The sequence below is a fragment of the Salmo salar genome, chromosome ssa05 (assembly GCF_905237065.1).
Source record: "Salmo salar chromosome ssa05, Ssal_v3.1, whole genome shotgun sequence".
Lineage (NCBI taxonomy): Eukaryota > Metazoa > Chordata > Actinopteri > Salmoniformes > Salmonidae > Salmo > Salmo salar.
Window position 1 is genome coordinate 84,787,538 of NC_059446.1, and position 21,298 is coordinate 84,808,835.

General features: G+C 45.5%; 1 protein-coding gene across 1 annotated transcript in view; it reads right to left on the reverse strand.

Annotated features, from left to right (window-relative positions):
• Positions 1 to 15,497: 15,497 nt before the first annotated feature.
• Positions 15,498 to 21,298, reverse strand: part of LOC106598964 (pleckstrin homology domain-containing family G member 4B-like) — a 49,836-nt gene continuing 44,035 nt past the window's right edge. The window contains 5 exon segments of the mRNA XM_045717763.1: positions 15,498 to 15,515; positions 15,963 to 16,260; positions 17,748 to 17,864; positions 20,464 to 20,641; positions 20,942 to 21,112. Coding sequence (XP_045573719.1) covers positions 16,007 to 16,260; positions 17,748 to 17,864; positions 20,464 to 20,641; positions 20,942 to 21,112 — 720 coding nt within the window. The 3' untranslated portion in view covers positions 15,498 to 15,515; positions 15,963 to 16,006.

A 21,298-nucleotide genomic window follows, 5' to 3' on the forward strand; every position in this document is an offset into this window, starting at 1 on the left:
TTTAAGTCCTGTATTATATACTGTGATATTTAAATACCTTGTCAGGTATTATACACTGAGATATTTAAATACCGTGTCATGTATTATACACTGTGATATTTAAATACCTTACCATGTAAGTCCTGTATTATACACTGTGATATTTAAACACCTTATAATGTATTATACACAGTGATATTTAAACACCCTATCATGTATTATACACAGTGATATTTAAATACCTTATAATGTCAGTCCTGTATTATACACTGTGATATTTAAATACCTTATAATGTATTATACACAGTGATATTTAAATACCTTATCATGTATATACACTGTGATATTTAAATACCCTATCATGTATTATACACAGTGATATTTAAATACCTTATAATGTATTATCACTCGTGATATTTTAATACTTACATAAATCTATTACTTATAACCGACATAGTGAATTTAAATACTTATCATGTATTATACACTGTGATATTTAAATACCTTATCGTAGTATGTACAGTGATATTTAAAATGCTACCTTATCATGAATATACACTTGTGATATTTAAAATACCCCCTATCATGTAATATAGACAGTGATATTTGTAAATATGCTTATAATGTATCATCACACTTGTGATATTTCAAAAATACTTATAATCCTCATCATACACAGTCAATTTAAATATATCATGTATTATACACTGTAATATTTAAATACCTATATGTACTGTTGTACACTGTGATATTTAAACACCTTATAATGTATTATACACAGTGATATTTAAACACCCTATCATGTATTATACACAGTGATATTTAAATACCTTATAATGTCAGTCCTGTATTATACACTGTGATATTTAAATACCTTATAATGTATTATACACAGTGATATTTAAATACCTTATCATGTATTATACACTGTGATATTTAAATACCCTATCATGTATTATACACAGTGATATTTAAATACCTTATAATGTATTATACACTGTGATATTTAAATACCTTATAATCTATTATACACAGTGATATTTAAATACCTTATCATGTATTATACACTGTGATATTTAAATACCTTATCATGTATTGTACACAGTGATATTTAAATACCTTATCATGTATTATACACTGTGATATTTAAATACCCTATCATGTATTATACACAGTGATATTTAAATACCTTATAATGTATTATACACTGTGATATTTAAATACCTTATAATCTATTATACACAGTGATATTTAAATACCTTATCATGTATTATACACTGTAATATTTAAATACCTTATCATGTATTGTACACAGTGATATTTAAATACCTTATCATGTATTATACACTGTGATATTTAAATACCCTATCATGTATTATACACAGTGATATTTAAATACCTTATAATCTATTATACACAGTGATATTTAAATACCTTATCATGTATTATACACTGTGATATTTAAATAACTTATCATGTATTGTACACAGTGATATTTAAATACCTTATCATGTATTATACACTGTGATATTTAAATACCTTATCATGTCAGTCATGTATTATACACTGTGATATTTAAATACCTTATCATGTCAGTCATGTATTATACACTGTGATATTTAAATACCTTGTCAAGTCAGTCATGTATTATACACTGGGATATTTAAATACCTTGTCATTTAAGACATGTATTATACACTGTGAGATTGAAATACCTTGTCATGTATTATACACTGTGATATTTAAATACCTTATCATGTAAGTCCTGTATTATAGACAGTGATATTTAAATACCTTATCATGCATTATACGCTGTGATATTTAAATACATTATCATGTATTATACACTGTAATATTTAAATACTTTATAATGTATTATACACAGTGATATTTAAATAACCTATCATGTATTATACACTGTGATATTTAAATACCTTATAATGTCAGTCCTGTGTTATACACTGTGATATTTAAATACCTTATAATGTATTATACCCTGTGATATTTAAATACCTTATAATGTATTATACACTGTGAAATTTAAATATCTTATCATGTATTATACACTGTGATATTTAAATACCTTATCATGTCTGTCATGTATTATACACTGTGATATTTAAATACCTTATCATGCATTATACACTGTGATATTTAAATACCTTATCATGTAAGTCAGTTATACACTGTGAGCAGGAAAGAGATGTAATGACACTGTTTACATGAAACATTTTCACAGAAATTCTTTTCCCTTTTTTTTTAGAGCATCTGTCGTCATTAAAGGTCAATTAATAAATAACTACCAGACACAAATGTAAATGTTTTAAAATACATTAAATATATGACAGGACTGTATAACAGTTAACTATATAACTATATGACAGGACTGTGTAACAGCTAACTATATAACTATATAACTATATGACAGGACTTGTCACGGGTACTTAGGGCAGGAGGAAGAGAGTAGAGTCAAATGCAGGAGATATCGTCCAGTAGCTCAAGTTTATTCACACCCAAACACTAGGTGATCAAATGGCACTGGGAGTGCACAATACCCAAAATGGAAACAGGTAATCCACAAAGGGGAAAATCACGCACGGGGCGCAGCCCGGCGAGAAAATAAATCCTCCAATATAAAAACGATAGAGAAGACACGGCCACAACACACAACCCCAAAGGAACAAACTAAATACCCCCCACTAATGACAGAAATGACAACAGGTGCGGACCTAGACAGACAAAACACAATGAACACAGAAACACAGATCGGCGGCAGCTAGTAGACCGGCGACGACGACCAGCGAGCGCCGCCCGGCCGAGGAGGGGGCACCATTTTCTGTGGATACTGTGACAGTACCCCTCCCCTCCTGGCGGCGACGCCAGCCTCGGGGACGACCCGAGGGCGAGGCGCCCGGCTCGGTCCGGACGGAGACGATGGAACTCCTGGAGCATAGTGGGATCCAAAATGTCCTCCACGGAACCCAGCACCTCTCCTCCGGGCCGTACCTCCCAGTCCACGAGGTACTGCAGGCCCCCTACCCGACGTCAGGAGTCCAGGATGGCCCGGACTGTGTACGCCGGGGCCCCCCGATGTCCAGGGGGGCGGAGGGGACCTCCCGCACCTCAGCGTCCTGCAGTGGACCAGCTACCACCGGCCTGAGGAGAGACACATGAAATGAGGGGTTAATGCGGTAATATGAAGGGGAGTTGTAACCTATAACACACCTCGTTTATTCTCCTCAGGACTTTGAACGGCCCCACAAATCGCGGACCCAGCTTCCGGCAGGGCAGGCGGAGGGGCAGGTTCCGGGTCGAGAGCCAGACTCTATCCCCTGGATTGTATACGGGAGCCTCACTCGCGGCGGCGGTCAGCGCTCTCCTTCTGTCGCCCGATAGCCCGCTTCAGGCACTCCTGGACAGCCCTCCAGGTCTCCTGAGAGCGCTGTACCCATTCCTCCACCGCAGGGGCCTCCGTCTGGCTCTGCTGCCAAGGCACCAGGACCGGCTGATAACCTAATACAACTTGAAAAGGTGACAAGTTAGTGGAGGAGTGGCGTTGAGAGTTCTGGGCCATCTCGGTCCATGGCACGAACCTCGGCCACTCCCCTGGCCGGTCCTGGCAATATGACCGCAGAAACCTGCCCACATCCTGGTTGATGCGTTCTACCTGCCCATTACTCTCGGGGTGGAAACCCGAGGTCAGGCTGACCGAGACCCCCAGCCTCTCCATAAACGACCTCCACACTCTGGAGGTGAACTGGGGACCCGATCAGATACGATGTCCTCGGGCACCCCATAGTGCCGGGAAGACATGGGTGAATAGGGCCTCCGCGGTCTGTAGGGCCGTAGGAAGACCGGGCAACGGGAGCAGACGGCAGGACTTCGAGAACCGATCCACAACAACCAGGATCGTCGTGTTCCCCTGAGATGGCGGGAGATCCGTAAGGAAATCCACCGAGAGGTGAGACCAAGGTCGCTGTGGAACGGGGAGGGGCTGTAGTTTCCCTCGAGGCAGGTGCCTAGGAGCCTTGCACTGGGCGCACACCGAACAGGAAGAGACATAGTGTCTTACATCCTCAGCCAAGGTGGGCCACCAGTACTTCCCTTTCAGGCCTCGCACTGTCCGTTCCACCCCAGGATGACCCGAGGAGGGTAAAGTGTGGGCCCATCGGATCAGGCGATCGCGAACACCAAGCGGAACGGAACCTCAGACCCGCGGGACATTAAGGCGGAATGGGTTCTGACTGAACCGCCCGCTCGATGTCCGCATCCACCTCCCATACTACCGGCGCCACTAGACAGGACGCAGGGGAGTATGGGAGCGGGATCGATGGTCCTCTCCTCGGTGTCATAGAGATGCGACAGTGCGTCGGCCTTCCGGTTCCGAGAACCCGGAATGTATGAAAGGGTGAACTGAAACCTAGTAAAGAACATAGCCCACCTGGCTTGACGAGATTCAGTCTCCTCGCTGCCCGGATGTACTCAGGTTACTGGTCGGTCCAGATGAGAAAAGGGTGACGTGCCCCTCAAGCCAATGTCTCCACACTGTCAAAGCCTTGACCACGGCTAACAACTCCCTGTCCCCCACATCGTAGTTGCGCTCCGCCGGGCTTAGCTTCCTAGAAAGAAAGCGCAGGGGCGGGGCTTCAGAGGAGCGCCCGAACGCTGTGACAGAACTGCTCCTACCCCAGCTTCGGACGCGTCCCACCTCCACTACGAATGGCAAAGAGGGGATCCGGATGCGCCAGCACCGGAGCGTCAGTAAACAGAACCTTCAGATGACAGAAGGCCCTGTCCGCCTCCGCCGACCACCGCAGCTTCGCACCGGACCCCCCTTCAGCAGTGAGGTAATGGGAGCTGCCACCTGACCAAAACCCCGGATAAACCTCCGGTAATAATTGGCGAACCCCAAAAACCGTTGCACCTCCTTCACCGTGGTAGGGGTAGGCCAATTACGCACAGCCGTAACGCGGTCATATTCCATCACCACCCCGTGGTGGAAATGCGATATCCAAGGAAAGAGACGGCTCGTTTGGAGAACTCACATTTCTCAGCCTTGACGTATAGGTTATGCTCCAGCAGCCGCCCAAGCCCTCTGCGCCAAAGCCACATGCTCGGCACGGGTGGCGAAGTAGATCAAGATGTCATCGATGTGACACCACCACCTCCTGTCCGAGCATGTCTCGAGAACCTCGTCCACAAAGGATTGGAAGACAGCGGGAGCATTTTTTAACCCATACGGCATGACGAGGTACTCATAATGGCCAGATGTGGTACTAAATACGGTTTTCCACTCGTCTCCCCCCCGGATCCGCACCAGATTATACGCACTCCTGAGATCTAGTTTGGTGAAGAAGCGCCCCGTGGAAGACTCCACTGCCGTAGCAATGAGAGGTAGTGGGTAACTGAACCCCACTGTGATGGAATTTAGACCTCTATAGTCAATGCACGGGCGCAGGCCTCCCCCCTTCTTCTTCACAAAAAGAAACTCGAGGAGACGGGTGATTTAGATGGCCGTATGAATCCCTGTCTCAAGGACTCCGTGACGTATGTCTCCATAGCCACCGTCTCCTCCTGAGACAGAGGATACACATGACTCCTAGGAAGGACCGCGTCAGCTTGGAGATTTATCGCACAATCCCCCTGTCGATGGGGTGGTAATTGAGTCGCTTCGTTTTACTGAAGGCGATAGCCAAATCGGCATATTCAGAAGGAATGTGCACGGTAGAGACTTGGTCTGGACTCTCCACCGTGGTTGCACCGATGGAAACTCCTACACACCTACCTGAGCACTCCCTTGACCACCCCTTAAGAGCCCTCTGTCTCCACGAAATCTGAGGGGTTGTGAGTGGCTAGCCAGGGGAGTCCCAGTACCACCGGAAACGCCGGGAGTCGATGAGGTATAGGCTGATACGTTCCACATGACCCCCCACGTCGTCATAACCAGTGGCACAGTAACCTCCCCCCACTTGGCGGGCCCTAGCGGTCGACTATCTAGGGCGTGCACAGGGAAGGGGTGGTCCAGCTGAACCAGGGGAATCCCTAACCTATTAGGCGACCCCACGGTCCATAAAACTCCCAGCTGCACCTGAATCGACTAGTGCCTTATACTGGGAGTGAGGGGAAAAATCGGGAAAACAAACAGAAGTGTACATGTGGTCGACAGGGGGCTCTGGGTGTGTCTGGTGCTGACTCACCTGGGGGTTGAGGTAGTGCTCTGCCTGCCCTCCGGACTCCTGGGGGGGACCCCTCCAGCACCGGTCCGCAGTGTGTCCTCTGCATCCACAGTGGGTGCAGGAGAGGCCCCCTCCTCCGGTCTTCTCGGAGCAGCTCCTCCTATCTCCATGGGCAGTGGAGCAGGAGGGCTGGGAGGTGGAATGAACAGACCCCGACTAGAACGTCCCCCGGTAGCCAGTAGGTGGTCCAGCCTGATGGATAAATGCACCAGCTGGTCGGGGGTGATGGCGTGGTCCCTACAAGCCAGCTCCCGACGGACATCCTCATTTAGACTGCAGCGATAGTGATCCATCAGGGGCCCGCTCATTCCACCCCGATCCCGCGGCGAGAGTCCGAACTCCAAGGCGAAGTCCTGAGCGCTCCTCGTCCCCTGTCTCAAATAAAACAGTCTCTCACCCGCCGCCTTGCCCTCCGGGGATGATCGAATACCGCCCGGAAGCGACGGGTGAACTCCGGGTAGTCGCCCGAGCGAGTCTGGGCTCCTCCCAAACCGCGTTGGCCCATTCCAGGGCTCTACCCGTAAGACAGGAGACGAGGACGCTCACTTTCTCCTCGTCGGAGGGAGAGGGGCGGACGGTCGCCAGGTACAGTTCGATTTGGAGTAAGAGCCCCTTACACCCAGCGGCCGTCCCATCAAATTCCTCGGTGGCGTAATCCGAATCCCACTCGAGCCCACTTCAGGGGGGTGTCGGTAGGGGCGCCAGCTGAGCCACTGGAGCTGGTCTGGTGGATGAGGTACCCTCTCCCAGCTCTCAGTCGGGTCAGTACTTGGTCCATCGCCCGAGCCTAGGCGGTGGAGGAGGCCGGGCGTGCTGCGACACCTGCTCAGCTACTGAAGTTGCTTCGGTCCTGCTGACTCCATAATAATTGGTGGTGCGGGATTCTGTCACGGGTACTTAGGGCAGGAGGAAGGAGTAGAGTCAAATGCAGGAGATATCGTCCAGTAGCTCGAAGTTTATTCACACCCAAACACTAGGTGATCAAAAGGCACTGGGAGTGCACAATACCCAAAAGGGAAACAGGTAATCCACAAAGGGAAAATCACGCACGGGGCGCAGCCCGGCGAGAAAATAAATCCTCCAATATAAAAACGATAGAGAAGACACGGCCACAACACACAACCCCAAAGGAACAAACTAAATACCCCCCCACTAATGACAGAAATGACAACAGGTGCGGACCTAGACAGACAAAACACAATGAACACAGAAACACAGATCGGCGGCAGCTAGTAGACCGGCGACGACGACCGCGAGCGCCGCCGGCCGAGGAGGGGCACCATTTTCTGTGGATACTGTGACAGGACTGTGTAACAGCGAACTGTATAACTATATGACAGGACTGTGTAACAGTTAAGTATATAACTATATAACTATATGACAGGACTGTGTAACAGCTAACTATATAACTATATGACAGGACTGTGTAACAGTTAACTATATAACTATATGAAATGACTGTGTAACAGCTAACTATATAACTATATAACTATATGACAGGACTGTGTAACAGTTAACTATATAACTATATGACAGGACTGTGTAACAGTTAACTATATAACTATATGACAGGACTGTGTAACAGTTAACTACATAACTATATGACAGGACTGTGTAACAGTTAACTATATAACTATATAACTATATGACAGGACTGGGTAACAGTTAACTATATAACTATATGACAGGACTGTGTAACAGTTAACTATATAACTATATAACTATATGACAGGACTGTGTAACAGTTAACTGTATAACTATATAACTATATGACAGGACTGTGTAACAGTTAACTATATAACTATATAACTATATGACAGGACTGTGTAACAGTTAACTATATAACTATATAACTATATAACTATATGACAGGACTGTGTAACAGTTAACAATATAACTATATAACTATATGACAGGACTGTGTAACAGCTAACTATATAACTATATGAATATATATGAATTTGAAGAAGTGTATGTTTAGTTAGAAAGGTCTTGCTTCTAGTGGCACAGAAATGCATTTCACAGAAAATACATTTATGAATGATCATTTTCAATGGTTAATTTGTGAGGGTTTGTGTTTGCAACAGTCTTTGCAGATGACGAGCGGTCTACTAAGTGTTGCAGTAGGAGTTGTGTTTGCTGCAACTCGGGAGGCGAGGCAGTCCCTTTTAACCATGTTCAGAGTCGCACCCTTCACTGGACTACTAGTGAGTGGTGGTAGCATTGTCTTTTAATCGTTACATGTTATTTGTTTTAACTTCGAGGACCACTTTGGAAATGCTGAAAGTCTTCTGATGAAGGTTTTCAGGAGTACTACTCTGTGGTCAAATTCACAGCTTGATGGATGCATATATTGTTTTTACCCACAATTCAATAGCACTGACTGAAATTTAAGGGTGAAACATGTTTTACATGAGATTCTGAATGTCATCTTCTTATTTCAGTGTATAATATACTGATCATGTAACTAGAACTAAATGATCATTTAAGCAATTAAGTTAAATCAATTAGTAAAAAACTGTTCACCCAAATTTCTGTTCATTAAGCAATAGTAAAATATTGATTAACACGCTTATAAAACCTATTGATAATTGCTGTCAATGTGAGGACCTTTAAATGTTATCCTTCTCTTCTCCCTCTTCTCTCTCCTCAGTTCTTCATCGCTGGGTTGTTATCCAACCTGTTGTTCAAATTCCCCAGACTATTACCTGTAAGTCAATAGTTTTACCTGTGAGTCAATAGTTTTACTGTGAGTTTACCTGTGAGTCAATAGTTTTACCTGTGAGTCAATAGTTTTACCTGTGAGTCAATAGTTTTACCTGTGAGTCAATAGTTTTACCTGTGAGTCAATAGTTTTACCTGTGAGTCAATAGTTTTACCTGTGGTCAATATTTTTACCTGTGAGTCAAATAATCGCAATGCAGAAATACCCAAAACAGATTGAACTCCAACCAGATTAGCGTCATAATCGCTGCATTGGAACCAGTTTTGCCCCCTGGGTAGATTAGATTACGATAGATTAGTTTAGATTAGAAAACCTTTACACAATATAATGTACATTGGGATACAGAGAAAATCACAAATGAAAAAAACTACAGATCAGCAAGCAGTTAAATGTTTTAATTGATTAAAGATTAAAAAATGTGTTAATACATTGACCGTTCTGATATTCATGTTTATAATAGACTAGATTTACTACAAACCTTGATTGAATCCTTGGAGGCTTTGATGAGTTTCATTTCATTTTAACACACAGTAGCCGATAGTAGAAGATCCATGTAACACTCTGTCTTGTGAACCTATAGGTCTGTCTGTGTGTAAACATTGGCGGCATGGTCGTAGCAGTAGTTGGAGGAGTGTTGATATGCGTTGACTTGGGCATGGACATGCTTACCTGGGATCCCAATGTTCAACATCATATCAAGGTAATTAGTTGTAAAAGTCGATTTTTGTTCTCATCAAAGTTGACGTACTGTAGTAATGGGATATGACAGCATCATGCTTGATGAAGGTCTGTCCCTGACAGTTTTCTTTTGACTATTTATTGTTGTGTTTCTGTAACAGCTGGAGGTGCTGATGCTCTGCGTGTTGGTTATGGAGGTGATCCTCTCTGCTGTCCTCTCCTTCTGGATCCGGGGGAGCCAAACGCAGCCATTCACTGTGAGCTGTTATCTGTCTGCCAGCTATTCATGGACGACTACATTTAAAAAATAAAATGATAGTGAGCGAGGATGACAATGGGGAAATGTAGTCTCTACTTGATTGTAAATGAACCACCATCTGAATTTCCAAGATAGAGAGTACTTTAAAAACTGTTTAGCTTCGACCATCAGTATGTGCCTCAATGTATGAGAAAGTAGAGCAGCCTCAGATATCTTTACCCACTATCCATTTTTTGACGCCCCTACACCTATCTGTGGGTTTTAGAGTATTGTCTCAGCCTCGGTGATTGCCTGCCTGCCTGCCTGCCTCCCTCCCTCCCTGCCTGGCTGCTGCGAGTCCTGTCTGTGTGGTTCTCTCTGAGCAGGCTGGTTGTGGTCTAACTCTGCTGCATAGCTACATGCTCCACTCAGACTGAGAACAACAGGCTTGTGGTCAAAACCAGAATACGTCCCAAATGGCACCCTATTCCCTATTTAGTGCATAACTTCTGACCAGGGCAGGGTAGGGAATAGGGTGCCATTTGGGAGGCGGCCATATTGTGTTCTCTGAGGTGTCGAGGCAACCATTCTTCATTAGCATTGCCTCCTCATTGGTTTGTTGTTCCCTAATTCAACCAGTATCAGTTCTTCCTGTGTGACTCTATCTATCTCAGTGTGTGTGTGGGGGGTCTGTTTGTGGTTAATGATAAGACTTTGTCTGTATCTAGCAGTAGCTTTAAGCTCTAACTGTAAAGGCTGACAGCATCAGTACATAGCTTAGGCCTACCAGTTTGAAACAGAGACATTTAGAAACAAAGCCCCTATGTTGTTGTTTTCAACTGATACGCTCACATTTTGTCATCTAACAGACTCTGTTATCCAGAGAGAGTGCTTTGCCTTGCTCGCTTGTAACAGTGTAATTGTTGTTTGAGTAAAAATCATTTCCATATTAGGGCAGTGGGGGAAAAGCTGAAGTAATATCATGTCAGATGTAGCTGTGGTGCTAAAAATCAAAGAGCGTTTTAATATCCTGTTTAATACTCTGTACAGAGAGACACATTGTACTGGTAACGATAAGAAAAGCCAGAGAGACAGGGAAATGTCGCTGATTCTGACGCCTCGGTCACACCGACAGCGTCATTGTGCAAAATGTTACGCAGCATCATCTGGATATGTGTGAAACAAAAGTTTAACATTCACCTTTCTGCTACCGTTTCTGTCAAGCCGTCTACACACACAGTTTGACTCATAAGTTTGATTAAGTTCTATAAATCCAACATATGCACCACACAGAACGCACTGCAACTGCCTCTGTAACGCAATGCTGCAAGACAAACGCAGCGTTCCATTGGAAATGAATGTACTTCTGGTGTACCACAATGCAATGTCACCGTCGGTGTGACCGAGGCGTTAATCAACAGAATAGCTGGTAGTGAATCCCCACTAGCGTCTGTCTGGCTGTCTGCTGAGTACTTTCCATCTGTTTGCTTCCTTCAATAAGACTTAATAAAACAACAACTCTTCTACATTATAAACAGTGATACATATCTAGTTCATTAAAACACATATACAGTCAGAACATGACGTACCAGCATTTGTGAAACTATTTCTTTAAGTACTGCATACATAGCAATGTCAAATTTTCACTCATCGTTATGAAATGCCAAAGGCCATCAGTCTCAAGGGGCGAGGGTTTGTTGTGTGTCTGTTGTTGTCAGAGTGGTCTTTTGTCGTCAGAGTGGTCTGTTGTTGTCAGAGTGGTCTGTTGTTGTCAGAGTGGTCTTTTGTCGTCAGAGTGGTCTGTTGTTGTCAGAGTGGTCTGTTGTTGTCAGAGTGGTCTTTTGTCGTCAGAGTGGTCTGTTGTTGTCAGAGTGGTCTGTTGTTGTCAGAGTGGTCTGTTGTTGTCAGAGTGGTCTGTTGTTGTCAGAGTGGTCTGTTGTGTGTCTGTTGTTTTCAGAGTGGTCTGTTGTTGTCCGAGTGGTCTATTGTCGTCAGAGTGGTCTGTTGTCGTCAGAGTGGTCTGTTGTTGTCAGAGTGGTCTTTTGTCGTCAGAGTGGTCTTTTGTCGTCAGAGTGGTCTGTTGTTGTCAGAGTGGTCTGTTGTTGTCAGAGTGGTCTTTTGTCGTCAGAGTGGTCTGTTGTTGTCAGAGTGGTCTGTTGTTGTCAGAGTGGTCTGTTGTGTGTCTGTTGTTGTCCGAGTGGTCAGTTGTGCGTCTGTTGTTGTCAGAGTGGTCTGTTGTTGTCAGAATGGTCTATTATATGTCTGTTGTCAGAGTGGTCTGTTGTGTGTCTGTTGTTTTCAGAATCCAGTAGAGTCCAGTAGAGTCCAGTAGAGACACAGTAGAGTCCAATAGAGACCAGTAGAGTCCAGTAGAGCCCAGTAGAGACACAGTAGAGTCCAGTAGAGTCCAGTAGAGACACAGTAGAGACACACTAGAGTCCAGTAGAGACCAGTAGAGTCCAGTAAAGACACAGTAGAGTCCAGTAGAGACACAGTAGAGACACAGTAGAGTCCAATAGAGACCAGTAGAGTCCAGTAGAGTCCAGTAGAGACACAGTAGAGACACAGTAGAGACACACTAGAGTCCAGTAGAGTCCAGCAGAGACACAGTAGAGTCCAGTAGAGTCCAGTAGAGACCAGTAGAGTCCAGTAAAGACACAGTAGAGTCCAGTAGAGACACAGTAGAGACACAGTAGAGTCCAGTAGAGTCCAGTAAAGACACAGTAGAGTCCAGTAGAGTCTAGTCGAGACACAGTAGAGTCCAGTAGAGTCCAGTAGAGACACAGTAGAGTCCAGTAGAGTCCAGTGGAGACAGAGTGGAGACCAGTAGTCCCGTAGAGATCAGTAGAGTCCAGTAGAGTCCAGTAGAGACCGGTAGAGACCGGTAGAGTCCAGTAGAGACCAGTAGAGTCCAGTAGAAACAGAGTGGAGACCAGTAGTCCAGTAGAGTCCAGTAGAGACCAGTAGAGACACAGTAGATACCAGTAGAGACCAGTAGAGTCCAGTAGAGACACAGTAGAGACCAGTAGAGACAGAGTGGAGACCAGTAGTCCAGTAGAGTCCAGTGGAGACAGAGTGGAGACCAGTAGTCCAGTAGAGTCCAGTGGAGGCACAGTAGAGACCAGTAGAGTCCAGTGGAGACAGAGTGGAGACCAGTAGTGCAGTAGAGTCCAGTAGAGACACAGTGAAGACACAGTAGAGTCCAGTAGAGTCCAGTGGAGACAGAGTGGAGACCAGTAGTGCAGTAGAGTCCAGTAGAGACACAGTGAAGACACAGTAGAGTCCAGTAGAGTCCAGTGGAGACAGAGTGGAGACCACTAGTGCAGTAGAGTCCAGTAGAGACACAGTGAAGACACAGTAGAGTCCAGTAGAGTCCAGTGGAGACAGAGTGGAGACCAGTAGTCCAGTAGAGTCCAGTAGAGACACAGTAGAGACACAGTAGAGTGCCCAGTGTTACAGGCGTCACTGAGCATGCTTAACAGGATAGCTTCCTCACTCACAAGTCCATACTGATCCTCCGTAACACCAGTTCTCAGTGCAGTGGCCTCACAGCTAGAAGAGGAAGACACATTGACAGGGTTAACAAAAAGGATTTACAAACTGTCAAACATTGCAAACGTTCAACCCCAACTGTCTGGTTACTACTGAGCTAGAGAAAGGTTCTACGTCTTGACCGTAAGAGTAGATGATTACAATGTAGTACTGTCATATCTGTTATAATAAAAGGTTTTCTGTACCAATGATCTGCTGCCCCCTAGCTGCTGAGCTAAGGTATGAACAACAAGTGAACCTATCACCAATGATCTGCTGCCCCCTAGCTGCTGAGCTAAGGTATGAACAACAAGTGAACCTATCACCAATGATCTGCTGCCCCCTAGCTGCTGAGCTAAGGTATGAACAACAAGTTAACCTATCACCAATGATCTGCTGCCCCCTAGCTGCTGAGCTAAGGTATGAACAACAAGTTAACCTATCACCAATGATCTGCTGCCCCCTAGCTGCTGAGCTAAGGTATGAACAACAAGTTAACCTATCACCAATGATCTGCTGCCCCTAGCTGCTGAGCTAAGGTATGAACAACAAGTGAACCTTTTAACATAATGACCGTGCATCAACAATGTCAGCAAAAGCAGAACAAACATATAGCTATGTAACATGCTATAGCACACATGGCAGAAGGACACAGAGGAGCATGAGACATGATATATGAGACATGAGATCTGAGACATGAGACATGAGATATGAGACATGAGATATGAGACATGAGACATGATATATGAGACATGAGATATGAGACATGAGACATGATATATGGGACATGAGACATGATATATGAGACATGAGATCTGAGACATGAGACATGATATATGGAACATGAGACATGATATATGAGACATGAGATCTGAGACATGAGACCTGAGACATGAGACCTGAGAACCCAAAAGCTTGACACAACAAATCATCCATCACTTCACTAGGACACGGAGTGTTAACTGGTCAGGTCACATGGTCAGGGGAAACTCCTGGACCAACACAGCAGTCATTTAACCCTAGCAGGACACTCCATACACAAACACACACACACACACACACACACACACACACACACACACACACACACACACACACACACACACACACACACACACACACACACACACACACACACACACACACACACACACACACACACACAGATTTGTATTCATGGTACAGACAGAGGGAGATCCCCACAGTTGTTAATGAGGCTGTGAAGCAAACAGAACACCAGGACACAGACCACCACTCTGGCCAGACCCAATTACTTACTGAGCTAAACAGCCCTCTCTCTCTCTGTGAGTCAGACCACTGTAGAGAGGCCTATTGTAATATGAGAGGTCTTGCTCTGGCAAAAACAAAACACACAAAATGCTGGTGAGAGAGAAACCTGGGAGAGCCAATGGCTGCAATGTTCACTCTTCACTCCACTGGAATGACATGATTGATTGGACAGGATGATGTTGGATGACAGATAATGGGTGAGTTAGGAAACCTCAGAATAAACAGAATCATTCATGTCCTAGTGTATAAAAACCTTCAGAAGATACTTCACTTCAACAGAGAGTATTCAGCAATCAGCGCAAGAATAGAGATCTTTTACCTACCAACCAGACCTGGGTTCTAATACTATTTGAAATATTTTAATGACTGAGCGTTTGCTCTAGTCTGCCTGAAGAGCTTGGGACTATTCTAAAAATCCATTAAGCCAAGCAAGATCAATCAAGCACAGATTAAGTATGATCAATCAAGCACAGATAAATGATTTGAAATGATTTCATATAGTATTTGAACCCAGGTCTGTTAGCTACCTCAAACTTGTCTACACAATGTCACTATTATGTGTAAAAACCACCATTCTACTCACTGCTGTGATGAAGGTGCTGCCCTGGGCTTGGAGGACCTGGTCCTTAGGGAACAGGGCTGGGGAGGGGCCATCTGAGGGTGGGAGGAGCCGGGAGGCGTGGACGAACACAGGAAGGAGGAAGTGGAGTCGCTGGGTAAGGCATCGATGATGATGTTGGGGCGGCCGTGGCCTGGGATGGGGATGGTGAGGCTGTTCAGACCCGTCACATTGTCACTGGAGGTACACTGGGACGACGTCTCCCCGAGCTCTCTGTGACTGTTGGACAACACACAGAAGATACAATAGTCATTTAGTTTAGGGAGACTTTCAGGGGGGACAGAGAGGAACATGAGCACAGTTTCAAAGAGGAATTAGACATCCTTAGTAATGAGTTAGGGACAGTAAGACACTTTAAGCCGAGGACATGGCATGCATACCAAATGGCTCCCTATTCCCTATATAGTGCACTATGGTTGATCAGGACTTATAGGGCTCTGGTTAAAAGTAGTGCACTAAATAGAGAAGAGGGTGCCATTTGGGACTCAGACATGGATACCTGTTAGGGCCTGCCTGTCACTCACTCACTCACTCACTCACTCACTCACTCACTCACTCACTCACTCACTCACCACTCACTCACTCACTCACTCACTCACTCACTCACTCACTCACTCACTCACTCACTCACTCACTCACTCAGAAGGCTGGCTGTCTGTCACTCACTCATAGAAGGCTGGCTGCCCGCGTCTTGCTCCAGCTCGTCCTCCTCAATGCAGTCGTAGGGCCAGTGGCTGAAGGAGGGTACGCTGCCCAGGGGGTATGGGTGCTGGTGGGGCGTGGGCGTGGGGGTGCTGGTGGGCAGGTGAGGGGTACAGGTGCAGGTTGAGGGAGCCCAGCAGTGAGGAAGAGGACTGGGAGGAGGAAGAGGAGGTGCTACTGTTGGAGATGGTGGAGTGAGGCCGCTTAAAGGGCGTGGAGTGGTCGAAGGAGGACACCGCGATGGACGCCCTGGTCCTGGACTCTGGAGGGAGAGAGGGAAAGATTGGGTAGAGAACATGAACATTTCACTGTACACATTTCTATCTATGGATCATGTCTCCATGGAAGGATGTGTCAGGCTACTCTGGGACAACCACAGACACAGGAGGTATCAGGCTACTCTGGGACAAACAGAACACAGGAGGTATCAGACTACTCAGGGGCAACCACAGAACACAGGAGGTATCAGGCTACTCTGGGACAACCACAGAACACAGGAGGTACAGGCTACTTGGACAACACAGAACACAAGGTATCAGGCTACTCTGGGACAAACAGAACACAGGAGGTATAACTACTAGGACAACCAAGAACACAGGAGGTATCAGGCTACTCTGGGACAACCACAGAACACAGGAGGTATAGGCTACTCTGGGACAACACAGAACACAACGACTGGGACAACCACAGACACAGGAGGTATCAGGCTACTCTGGGACAACCCAGAACAAGAGACTACTCAGGTGACAACCACAGAACACAGGAGGTAACAGGCTACTCAGGGGACAACCACAGAACACAGGAGGTATCAGGCTACTCCGGGACAGTGTTTGAGTTGATGTTACATTGTATCTAGTGTTTGAGTTGATGTTACATTGTATCTAGTGTTTGAGTTGATGTTACATTGTATCTAGTGTTTGAGTTGATGTTACATTGTATCTAGTGTTTGAGTTGATTGTGTACAAAATCCAGAAAAATGTTGATTACAAAACAGACCGTGAGGCTGGGTAGAAACTGAGTGCAGAACGAGGAGAGCTAAATGTTTTGTAATTCTTGCGGTAGCTAGCAGCCATTCATTAAGGTCTACAGGTACTGTTGACAGAGAATTCCAGCTTGAAAGAAAAGTAATTTGATTCTGAATGCTGGCAAATTAGATGACTTTGGTTAAGGCTGAAGGACTGGAATGTCAACGGGAACGGTCTGTACGGCCCTGACTCCACCTGCAGCGTTAACTTCAACATCCGTAGATATCTGACATGCACCAAATCACCTGCTACAGACACAAGTCCAGACAACCTCAGTCCTCCAAACAGGAGACTGTGTCAGTACATAAGAGCTGCCTGGTGGAGTATGAGTGTAGATGTAGACTTTGAGAGGATATTTCAGCTGGAACAGAACATCTAAAGGGTTAAAGGGAGAACGGGGAGATGTGCTCTGAGATGCTGGGATGTTGTGCTTTGATTCAGTCAACTTGACAACACACCCCTATCCTGGGAGAGAGAGCATTTACAAATCAGCCTTTCTCATCAGCAGCTGCATTGGCAGACATGTTGTTGAAAGTCACATTCAGCAAACAGAGAGAAAGAAATAGAGAGAGAGAGAGAGAGAGAGAGAGAGAGAGAGAGAGAGAGAGAGAGAGAGAGAGAGAGAGATAAAGAGAGAGAGATTTTGTGGATTTTGTATGCTAACCTCACAAAATGAATTTCCAGGCAAATTAGGTTATGATAGCATATCGTAGAGACAGCTCACCTGACCCCTTCATGATGTAATCAATGGCTCGGTCACTAATGGCAGCATCACTAGGCTTGATGTCCATGAAAGGCTTGCTGCCAATCCCCATGGAAACCATCTCTTTCAAGCGCACCTCTGTAGTTAAGAGAATAAACACGTTATAACTCTCAATCAGACCCACAATGAGAGGTTCCATTTGATGTACCTGAACTAGAACCAGACATGTCACCTCTTAATGACTGGTCCAGAAGGTTATCAACACAGGCCTCAGGTCAGACAAGAGACATGTCACCTCATAATGACTGGTCCAGAAGGTTATCAACACAGGCCTCAGGTCAGACAAGAGACATGTCACCTCATAATGACTGGTCCAGAAGGTTATCAACACAGGCCTCAGGTCAGACAAGAAGACATGTCACCTCTTAATGACTGGTCCAGAAGGTTATCAACACAGGCCTCAGGTCAGACAAGAAGACATGTCACCTCATAATGACTGGTCCAGAAGGTTATCAACACAGGCCTCAGGTCAGACAAGAAGACATGTCACCTCTTAATGACTGGTCCAGAAGGTTATCAACACAGGCCTCAGGTCAGACAAGAGACATGTCACCTCTTAATGACTGGTCCAGAAGGTTATCAACACAGGCCTCAGGTCAGACAAGAGACATGTCACCTCTTAATGACTGGTCCAGAAGGTTATCAACACAGGCCTCAGGTCAGACAAGAAGACATGTCACCTCATAATGACTGGTCCAGAAGGTTATCAACACAGGCCTCAGGTCAGACAAGAGACATGTCACCTCTTAATGACTGGTCCAGAAGGTTATCAACACAGGCCTCAGGTCAGACAAGAGACATGTCACCTCTTAATGACTGGTCCAGAAGGTTATCAACACAGGCCTCAGGTCAGACAAGAGACATGTCACCTCTTAATGACTGGTCCAGAAGGTTATCAACACAGGCCTCAGGTCAGACAAGAAGACATGTCACCTCTTAATGACTGGTCCAGAAGGTTATCAACACAGGCCTCAGGTCAGACAAGAAGACATGTCACCTCATAATGACTGGTCCAGAAGGTTATCAACACAGGCCTCAGGTCAGACAAGAAGACATGTCACCTCTTAATGACTGGTCCAGAAGGTTATCAACACAGGCCTCAGGTCAGACAAGAGACATGTCACCTCTTAATGACTGGTCCAGAAGGTTATCAACACAGGCCTCAGGTCAGACAAGAGACATGTCACCTCTTAATGACTGGTCCAGAAGGTTATCAACACAGGCCTCAGGTCAGACAAGAAGACATGTCACCTCATAATGACTGGTCCAGAAGGTTATCAACACAGGCCTCAGGTCAGACAAGAAGACATGTCACCTCTTAATGACTGGTCCAGAAGGTTATCAACACAGGCCTCAGGTCAGACAAGAGACATGTCACCTCTTAATGACTGGTCCAGAAGGTTATCAACACAGGCCTCAGGTCAGACAAGAGACATGTCACCTCTTAATGACTGGTCCAGAAGGTTATCAACACAGGCCTCAGGTCAGACAAGAAGACATGTCACCTCTTAATGACTGGTCCAGAAGGTTATCAACACAGGCCTCAGGTCAGACAAGAGACATGTCACCTCTTAATGACTGGTCCAGAAGGTTATCAACACAGGCCTCAGGTCAGACAAGAGACATGTCACCTCTTAATGACTGGTCCAGAAGGTTATCAACACAGGCCTCAGGTCAGACAAGAAGACATGTCACCTCTTAATGACTGGTCCAGAAGGTTATCAACACAGGCCTCAGGTCAGACAAGAGACATGTCACCTCTTAATGACTGGTCCAGAAGGTTATCAACACAGGCCTCAGGTCAGACAAGAGACATGTCACCTCTTAATGACTGGTCCAGAAGGTTATCAACACAGGCCTCAGGTCAGACAAGAAGACATGTCACCTCTTAATGACTGGTCCAGAAGGTTATCAACACAGGCCTCAGGTCAGACAAGAGACATGTCACCTCTTAATGACTGGTCCAGAAGGTTATCAACACAGGCCTCAGGTCAGACAAGAGACATGTCACCTCTTAATGACTGGTCCAGAAGGTTATCAACACAGGCCTCAGGTCAGACAAGAGACATGTCACCTCTTAATGACTGGTCCAGAAGGTTATCAACACAGGCCTCAGGTCAGACAAGAGACATGTCACCTCTTAATGACTGGTCCAGAAGGTTATCAACACAGGCCTCAGGTCAGACAAGAGACATGTCACCTCTTAATGACTGGTCCAGAAGGTTATCAACACAGGCCTCAGGTCAGACAAGAAGACATGTCACCTCTTAATGACTGGTCCAGAAGGTTATCAACACAGGCCTCAGGTCAGACAAGAAGACATGTCACCTCTTAATGACTGGTCCAGAAGGTTATCAACACAGGCCTCAGGTCAGACAAGAAGACATGTCACCTCTTAATGACTGGTCCAGAAGGTTATCAACACAGGCCTCAGGTCAGACAAGAAGACATGTCACCTCTTAATGACTGGTCCAGAAGGTTATCAACACAGGCCTCAGGTCAGACAAGAAGACATGTCACCTCTTAATGACTGGTCCAGAAGGTTATCAACACAGGCCTCAGGTCAGACAAGAAGACATGTCACCTCTTAATGACTGGTCCAGAAGGTTATCAACACAGGCCTCAGGTCAGACAAGAGACATGTCACGACCCCCCCTCTGTGGCCGTGGTTACTCACCCCTGTTTCGTAGCGCCTGTCTCCAGAGGATCTTTCCGATGATGGCTGTCCACACGGCCTTGACCTCTCCAGAGCTGGCCTGTAGGATGAACGTGTCCTGGGACTTCCTCCTCCGGAACCAGATCTCGAAACGCAGCCCGCTGTCGCCCACGCTCTCTGTCATTCCTATCTCTGCCGTCTGAATGAGTAGCCAGAAACAGTCAACTTTCCAGGAAAACACTGACTGTGGTGGTTTTGAGATTTCACATGGTGGCACAGCAAACTGAACATACTGGTGCAGCGCCTCCATTGTGGAGAACCCTGCTAACTGTGGTTCCACACCTCACAATAAACAATACAAACATCACTGCCTGAACACAACAACATAGCATAATGTTAGCCAACTGGCTGAAATGATTTAAGGTAGAACGGCATATTACTTCATAGTTCCTAACTTCATAGTACATATTAAACCCTCTGCATGTGTTGTCATTGTCACCTTGTAGGACTGCTTGTAGATGTACAGGTCATATCCTCCCTCAATCTTTTTGCTTTTGCTGAAGAGGATGAGGTCCTCGAACAGGAAGACGTGACGGAGATACTTCCTGCGGCCACACCACACGATGAACTCATCCTGACACCTCAGCTGACCCTGTTCCTTCAGGTTCACCTACAGCAGCAGAGACCAGAGGAGACCTTTCACATGACCTACTCTGACATCTTCTTCCAAACCAATAATTATACATGATGTGAACCTTTCTATTTGCTCTCTCTCAATTCAATTTCAATTTAAGGGCTTTATTGGCAAGGGAAACATATGTTTACATATCTCTCTCTCTCTCTCTCTGTATCTGTG